General features: G+C 45.5%; 1 protein-coding gene across 2 annotated transcripts in view; it reads right to left on the bottom strand.

The window, feature by feature from the left end:
• Positions 1-1,041: 1,041 nt before the first annotated feature.
• scarb1 (scavenger receptor class B, member 1) overlaps positions 1,042-9,204 on the bottom strand; it is a 189,771-nt gene continuing 181,608 nt past the window's right edge. For both annotated transcript variants that reach the window (XM_041202804.1, XM_041202805.1), the window contains one exon: positions 1,042-1,888. In XM_041202804.1, coding sequence (XP_041058738.1) covers positions 1,766-1,888 — 123 coding nt within the window. In that variant the 3' untranslated portion in view covers positions 1,042-1,765. The remainder of the gene's footprint in view (positions 1,889-9,204) is intronic.

Raw genomic sequence — 9,204 nt, 5'->3', positions numbered from 1 at the left:
AGGGTTGCTAGGTCTGCGATTGCTGTTGTCGTTTCCGGTGCCTAGGTCAACGTTTCATTCCTTTTTTGTGTCTTGCTCGGCCATTTCAAAGGGCATTTAAGAGTTTCTGTGGGTCTGGAGTCACATGTAGTCCAGACCAGGTAAGAATGACAGATTTCCTTCCCTAAAGGACACCAGTGAACCAGAACAATCGATAATGGTTTAATTGTCATCATCAGTCTTTTAATTCCAGATTTTTATTGAATTCAAATTCCACCATCTGCTGTGGTGGGATTCTTAAATACACTCAATGACCTGGCCTCCACAGCCTTCTGTGGCAATGAATTCCATAGATTCACCACTCTCTGGCTAAAGAAGTTTCTCCTCACCTCTGTTCTAAAAGATCTTCCCTTTACTCTGAGGCTGTGCCCTCGGGTCCTAGTCTCTCCTACTAATGGAAACATCTTCCCCACGTCCACTCTATCCAGGCCTTTCAGTATTCTGTAAGTTTCAATCAGATCCCCCCTCATCCTTCTAAACTCCATCGAGGGTATACCCAGAGTCCTCAAATGTTCCTCATATGTTAACCCTTTCATTCCTGGGATCATTCTCGTGAACCTCCTCTGGACCCTCTCCATGGCCAGCACATCCTTCCTGAGATATGGGGCCCAAAGTTGCTCACAATATTGTAAATGTGGTCTGACCAGAGCCTTATAAAGCCTCAGCAACACATCCCTGCTTTTATATTCTAGTCCTCTCGAAATAAATGCCAACATCGCATTTGCCTTCCTAACTACCGACACAACCTGCAAGTTAACCTTAAGAGAATCCTGGACTAGGACTCCCAAGTCCCTTTGCACCCCAGATTTCTGAATTCTCTCCCCATTTAGAAAATAGTCTATGCCTCTATTCTTCCTACCAAAGTCATGACCTCACACTTCCCCAAGTTGTATTCCATCTGCCACTTCTTTGCCCATTCTCCTAACCTGTCTAAATCCTTCTGCAGCCTCCCCGCCTCCTCAATACTACCTGTCCCTCCACCTATCTTTGTATCATCTGCAAACTTAGCCAGGATGCCCTCAGTTCCTTCATCTAGATCATTAATGTATAAAGTGAAAACTCCAAACTGCTTTTTGAAAACAAACCGCAGTGAGATGAATGACTGATTTGTTTTTTGGTAGGATTGGATGAGGAAAGAATATTAGAGACATCACCAGTAAAATCCCCACTCTGAGAGTCACCACTTCAACCACCAGACTGGATAGATTGTTTCAACGTTTAAACCAAAGGACAGAACTCCAAAAATATATTAACTTCTTCAATCGCGCAAGGTGTTAGCGACCATTGTGGGATCGACAACCCTTGTATCGAGCCACATCAGCAGACCAGGCAGTGGTCGCTGGAAATGTGTTCAGATGTCCATGAGTTCTACGCAGCAGTGGTAAGGTTCCGAATGGAACTTAAACCCATCACCTACAAGTCAAAGGGATGAATGTGACCAAGCAATGTGGCTAATACTTGAAAATTACATTATTGCAACTTGTAACTAAATAGAATATAATAAGAAACAAAGGCTGCAATAAGTTTTGTCATGTTTCTCCACACAGCGTGTTACTGTGCTTGTCACAATGGCTACACTACAAATATGTCAGTTGGCATGTGGAAATGTTTTAGTTAACAAGAGTTATGTATTCGGTGCAGGTTCAAGAAGGAACATCAATGGAACATTTAGAAACAGGCCTTGTGGTCAAAAACTGTTCAATTTCCTGTTCAGATGTTCAAAGATTCAGTCCAGCAGATACGAAGGTTGTTGAAGCAAGGTGTAATTAGATTCACCAGCCGGTAGTAGGCTCGCAGAAGCTCCTTGACTTTCTTTATCTGTCCCAGAGGAAATCCCTTTGACAGAAATCTGAATAAAAATAAAGTTATCTCAAATTGTAACAACGTTTTAAGGGGAAACAGATATACAATAAACAATGCAGAGGATACCAAGCTATCTACAGAAATAAAAACAAAAATTGCTGGAAAAACTCAGCAGGTCTGACAGCATCAGTGGAGAGGAACACAGTTAATGTTTCGAGTCAGTGTGACTCTTCAACAGAACGTGCTTTTATCTACAGAAATATTTCAACATTATCTTCAAAGCTGCACTGAAACATAAGAGAAACACTAATGATGGATTCAGGGTCTTTGAAAGAATGAAATTTCACAAAGATTTATCGGAATTTGTTCAGTACATTAGTTCCACTTGGTAAACACTAGATAGTGGGATTTGCAAGTATTTAGTTATTACGCTGGAATGGTTCCTAATGATAGATCGGGTGCAATTAAATACTTGGGTAATGAACAACAAAGCATCAGTTAAAGATGCTACATGCTGCAAGTTGGTATTTCAAAAAACAGTAAATATTTTAGATGTAATTACTTTTAGGTTCAGGTAAGTAAGGTGGCAGGGCCATGGGGATAGAGTACAGGAATAGGACCAAATGGAATGTTCAACAAAGGGCTTGCTTAGGTTTGATGGGCCGAGTAGCCTCATTCTGTGCTGTAATGACTCTAAGAAGTTATTTTGTACCTCAAAGCTTCAATACAGATTTACACAAAAAGACAGTAGCAGTTAAAGATAGTTATCTCAAACTGGAAAAAGGTGGGAAGTGATGTTACACAAGGATTGGTGCTGCCAGCACAGTTTTTCTGATAAATGCTCTGGATTCAGGAATCAGAAGTACAATTTCAGAACTTGCAGGATTGGAAGAATGAAACAAAATATTGCAATTACTCAGCAGAGGTTCACTGCGGCCGGTACTGTGACTCAGGACAGTCTAACTGCAGACAGCATTGTTACCAGCACAGTCTCACCACGACCAGTACTGTTACTCGGCTCAGTATCAATGCGGCAGAGACCCACCGCGGCCAGTACTGTTACTCGGCACAGTCTCAACATGGCCAGTACTGTTAATAGGCAGAGTCTCACCACTACCTATACTGTTACTTGGCAAAGTCTCACCGTGGCAAGAAGTGTTACTCAGCACAGTCCTATCACGGCCAGTATTGTGACTGGGCATAGATTCACCACAGCCAGCACGGTTACTCGGCACAGTCTCACTGCAGCCAGTACTGTTACTTGGGACAGTCTCACTGCAGCCAGTACTGTTACTTGGGACAGTCTCACTGCAGCCAGTACTGTTACTTGGGACAGTCTCACTGCAGCCAGTACTGTTACTTGGGACAGTCTCACTGCAGTCAGTACTGTTACTTGGCACAGTCTCACTGCAGCCAGTACTGTTACTCGGCGCAGGCTCAGCACGGCCTGTACTGTTACTCGGCACAGTCTGAACATAGCCAGTACTACCACTTGGCACAGACTCACTGCGGTCAGTACTGTCTCTAGGCAGTTTCACCGTGTCCGGCGCTGTTACTTGGGACTGTCTCACTGCAGCCAGTACTGTTACTCGGCGCAGGCTCACCACAGCCAGTACTGTTAATAGGAACAGCCTCACTTTGGCTAGAAATGTTACTAGGCACAGTCTGAACATGGCCAGTACTGTTGTTCGGCACAGTCTTACCCAGTCAGTACTGTTACTGGGCAATGCCTCACTGCGGCCAGTATTGTTACTGGGCACAGTCTCACTATGGCCATCACTGTTACTCAGCGCAGTCTCACTGTGGTCATTATTGTTACTAGGCATAGTCACACCATGGCCGGAACCATTACTAGGCAGAGTCTAAATGCAGCCAGTACTGTTACCTGGCACAGTCTCACTGTGGCTAGAAATGTTACACGGCACAGTCTGAACACAGCCAGTACTATCACTTGGCACCGTCTCACCGTGGCCAGAAGTGTTACTCGGCACAGTCTCACTGTATCTAGTACCGTTACTTGGCACAGTCTCACCGCAGCCAGTATTGTTACTAGGCACAGTCTCACTGCAGCTAGAAATGTTACTCGGCACAATCTCACTGCAGCCAGTACTGTTACTCGGCACAGTCTTACCCTAGCCAGTAGTTACCTGGCACAGTCTCACCACGGCCAGTGCTGTTACTCAGCACACTGTCACCTTGGCCAGTACTGTTACTAGGCACAATCTCCCCGGGGCCAGTACTGTTACTAGGCACAGTCTCACTGCGGCTAGAAATGTTACTCGGCACTGTCTGAACATGGCCAGTACTGTTTCTCGGCACAATCTCACCCGACCAGTACTATTACTCAGCACAGTATCACCATGGTCAGTACTGTGACTAGGCACAGTTTCACTGCAGCCAGTACTGTTACTCGGCAGTCTCACCATGACCGGTACTGTTACTAGTAACCGATGCGGTTAGTAATTTTTCACTTTGTCCATTAAGTTTCCTTCTGACTTTGCCATTGATTATCTCAGTTTTGAGTCAGTCAATGTGACTTTTACATAAGTGTATTCAGCTGCTTCAATTTCATTTGGACCTTTCTATATGCCGGGACAGAGAAGCAAAATTACTTTGTTGAGAAAGCCAGTGTGTATCATAATATCAAGAAATTGTGGACATAGGACCCTCAAACTCCCCCGTTACCTGTACTGCCTGTATCCAGCATGTGGATAATCCACACTAAGTATTACTTTCCACTAGTCTTCAATTGTCCCAATTTTCTCGTCATCTCTGGTATCAATTTTTCGATAATGGGTAGGCTGCCCAGGAGTCTTAGTCTTCAATATAGACAAGGAATGAAACATCTAAAAGAGAAAGCTATTAATTAGCTATTCCCACCTACACTTTCCTGACTTCTCTGAGAATGGATGTTGTTGTAATATCTTGGGGGAAACATTGTGTTATTCTGTAAAGAAGGCTGGTGTGTGTGTATGCGTGTGTGTGTGTATGCGTGTGTGTGTGTGTATGCGTGTGTGTGTGTATGCGTGTGTGTGTATGCGTGTGTACGTATATGCATGTGTGTATGCATGTGCATGCGTGTGTGTATGTGTGTGTATGCGTCTGAGTGTATGCATGTGTGCATGTGTGCGTGCGTGTGTGTGTGTATGCGTTTGCATGTGTGTGTATGCATGCGCATGTGCCTGTGTATGTGTGTGTGTGGGTATGTGTGAGTGTATGCATGCGTGTGTATGCGTGGGTGTGTGTGCATGCATGTGTGTATGCATGTGTGTGTATGCGTGCATGTGTGCGTGGGTGTGTGTGCATGTGTGTGTGTATGCGTGTGTGTGTATGCGTGTGTGTGCACGTGCATGCGTGGGCATGCATGAGAGTGTATGCATGAGAGTGTATGCATGTGTGTGGGTGTGTATGCGCGCGTGTGTGTATGTATATGCGTGTATGTGTACGCGTATGTGTGTGGGTGTGTGTGTGTATGCGTGTGGGTGTATGCGTATATGTGTGTGAATGCGTGTGTGTGTATGCGTACGTGTGTGTGTATGCGTGTGTATGCATGCGTGTGTATGCATGTGCGTGTGCATGCATGTGTGTACGCGTGTGTGTATATGTGTGTGTATGCATATGCGTGTGTATGCACATGCGTGTGGGTATGTGTGTATGCATGTGTATGCGTGTGTGTATGCGTGTGTGTATGTGTGCGTGTGTGCATATATGCATGTGTGTATGCGTGTGCATGCGTGTGTACGTATATGCATGTGTGTGTGTTCATGCGTGTGTGTATGCGTCTGAGTGTATGCATGTGTGCTTGCGTGTGTGTGTGTGTGCATGTGTGTGTATGCATGTGTGTATGCATGCGTATGTGCCTATGTATGCATGTGTGTGTAAGCGTGTGTGTGTGGGTACGCATGAGTGTATGCGTGCATGTGTATGCGTGGGTGTGTGTGCATGCATGTGTGTGTATGCATGCGTATGTGCATGGGTGTGTGTGCATGTGTGTGTGTATGCGTGTGTGTGTATGTGTGTGTAGGCGTGTGTGTGGGTGTGTATACGCGCGTGTGTGTATGCATATGCGTGTATTTGTACGCATATGCATGTAGGTGTGTGTATGTGTGTGGGTGTATGCATATATGTGTGTGAATGTGTGTGTATGCGTACGTGTGTATGCGTGTGTATGCATGCGTGTGCATGCATGTGTATGCATGTGTGTGTGCATGCGTGTATGCGTGCATGTATGCATATGCATGTGTATGCATATGCGTGTGTGTATGCGTGTGTGTTTGTGTGTGTGAATGCATGCGTGTGTATGCGTTTGCATGTGTGTGTGGGTTATATGCATGTGTGTGGGTGCATATGCGTGTGGGTGGGTGCGTATGCGTGTATGTATGTGTATGCGTATGCGTGTTGGTTTGTGTGAATGCGTGTGTGTGTGTGTGAATGCATGTGTGTGTATATGTGTGTGTGGGTGTGTCCGTATGTGTGTAGGTGTGTGTGTATGCATGTGTATGTGTATGTGAATGCATGTGTGTATACGTGTGTGTGTATGTGTGCATGTATATGTGTGTATGTGTATGCATATGTGTATGCGTGTGTGTGTGTGTATGCATGTGTGTGTACGTGTGTGTGTGTGTGTATGCATGTGTGTGTATGCATTTGCATGTGTGTGTGGGTGCATTTGCGTGTGTGTGGGTGCGTATGCATGTGTGTGGGTGCATATGTGTGTGTGTGGGTGCGTATGCGTGTATGTATGTGTATGCTTATGCGTGTTGGTGTGTGTGAATGCATGTGGGTGTATGCATATGTGCGTGTGAATGCGTGTGTGTGTGTGTGCATGCATGTGTATACATGTGTGTGTATGCATGCGTGTGTATATATGCGTGCGTGTATGCGTGTGTGTGTATGCGTGTGTGTGTGTGTATGTGTGTGTGTGTATACGTGTGTGTGTATGCGTATGCATGTGGGTGTGTATGCGTGTGTGTGTATGCGTATGCAGGTGGGTGTGTATGCGTGGGTGTGTGTATGCATGTGTGTGTGCATGTGTGTGTGCATGTGTGTGTGTGTGTATGCATGTGTGTGTGCATGTGTGTGTGTATGGGTGTGTGTATGCCTATGTGTGTGTATGCATATACGTGTGTATGCACTCGTATGTGGGTGTGTGTGTGTATGCGTGTGTGTGTGTGTATGCGTATGCATGTATGTATATGCATGTGGGGGTGTGTGTGTATGCAGGTGTGTGTCTATGCAGGTGCATATGTGTGTGTATGCGTGTGTGTGTATGCATGTGTGTTTATGTATGCATGTGTGTGTATGCGTATGTGTGTGTATGCATATGTGTGTTGGTGTGTATGTATGTGTGTGTGTTTGCATGTGTGTATGCGTGCATGTGTGTATGCGTATGCGTGTGTGTGTATGCATATGCGTGTGTGTGTATGCGTATGCGTGTGTGTGTGGGTGTGTGTATGCATGTGGGTGTGTGAATGCGTGTGTGTGTGTATATGCACGTGGGTGTGTGTATGCTTGTGGGGGTGTGTGTGTGTATGTATGCATGGGTGTGTTTGTATGCTTCTGTGTGAGATTTAATTAAGCTAGGCAGAGTTGAAAGGAGTCAGGTTGTCTGGTCGTCTGGTAGTTTGGAAACATTAAAAGAATTTCAAAGGGGAATCAGAGGGAGTAAAGAAAATACTTGCATCTTGCAGGAATCCATAAGTAAGTTTATGCGTGCGAGTGTATGCGTGCGTGCGTGTGTGTGTATGTGTGTGTGTGTGTGTGTATGTATGCGTGTGTGTGGGTGTGTAGGCGTGTGTGTGGGTGTGTATGCATGTGTGTGTGTATGCGTATGCATGTATGTATATGCATGTGGGGGTGTGTGTGTATGCATGTGTGTGTATGCATGTGTGTGTGTGTATGCGTGTGTGTGTATGCATGTGTGTGTACACGTACGTGTGTGTATGCATATGTGTTGGTGTGTGTGTATGTGTGTGTGTATGCGTGCATGTGTGTATGCGTATGCGTGTGTGTGTATGCATATGTGTGTGTGTGTATGCGTATGCGTGTGTGTGTGGGTGTGTGTATGCGTGTGGGTGTGTGTATGCATGTGTGTGTGTATATGCACATGGGTGTGTGTATGCTTGTGGGGGTGTGTGTGTATGTATGCATGGGTGTGTGTGTATGCTTCTGTGTGAGATTTAATTAAGCTAGGCAGAGTTGAAAGGAGTCAGGTTGTCTGGTCGTCTGGTAGTTTGGAAACATTAAAAGAATTTCAAAGGGGAATCAGAGGTAGTAAAGAAAATACTTGCATCTTGCAGGAATCCATAAGTAAGTTTATGCGTGTGTGTATGCGTGCATGCGTGTGTGTATGTATGCATGTGCGTGGGTGTGTAGGCGTGTGTGTGGGTGTGTATGCGCGTGTGTGTATGCTTGTATGTGTGTGTATGCGTGTGGGTGTGTGTATGCATGTGGGTGTGTGTATGCCTGTGGGTGTGTGTATGCCTGTGGGTGTGTGTATGCCTGTGGGTCTGTGTATGAGTGTGGGTGTATGTATATGTGTGTGAGAATGCGTGTGTGTATGCGTGTGTGTATGCATGTGTGTATGCATGTGTGTGTATTCGTGTGTGTATGCATGCGTGTGTATGCATGCGTGTGTATGCATGCGTGTGAGTGTATGCGTGTGAGTGTATGCATGTGAGTGTATGCGTGAGTGTATGCATGCATGTGTGTATGCATGCATGTGTGTATGCACGTGCGTGTATTTGTACGCATATGCATGTGGGTGTGTGTATGTGTGTGGGTGTATGCATATATGTGTGTGAATGTGTGTGTATGCGTACGTGTGTATGCATGCGTGTGTGCATGCATGTGTATGCATGTGTGTGTGCATGCGTGTATGCGTGTATGTATGCATATGCATGTGTATGCATATGCGTGTGTGTGTATGCGTGTGTGTTTGTGTGTCTGAATGCATGCGTGTGTATGCGTTTGCATGTGTGTGTGGGTGCATATGCATGTGTGTGGATGCATATGCGTGTGTGGGTGCGTATGCGTGTTGGTTTGTGTGAATGCATGTGGGTGTATGCATATGTGTGTGTGAATGTGTGTGTGTGAATGCATGTGTGTGTATATGTGTGTGTGGGTGTGTCCGTATGTGTGTAGGTGTGTGTGTATGCATGTGTATGTGTATGTGAATGCATGTGTGTATACGTGTGTGTGTGTATGTGTGCATGTATGTGTGTATGTGTATGCATATGTGTATGCATGTGTGTGTGTGTGTATGCATGTGTGTGTACGTGTGTGTGGGTATGCATGTGTGTGTATGCATTTGCATGTGTGTGTGGGTGCATTTGCGTGTGTGTGGGTGCGTATGCATGTGTG

This window comes from Carcharodon carcharias, chromosome 13, assembly GCF_017639515.1.
Source record: "Carcharodon carcharias isolate sCarCar2 chromosome 13, sCarCar2.pri, whole genome shotgun sequence".
Classification (NCBI taxonomy): Eukaryota; Metazoa; Chordata; class Chondrichthyes; order Lamniformes; family Lamnidae; genus Carcharodon; species Carcharodon carcharias.
The sequence above is the reverse complement of the archived record's forward strand: the minus strand, read 5'-3'. Positions and strand labels throughout refer to the sequence as shown.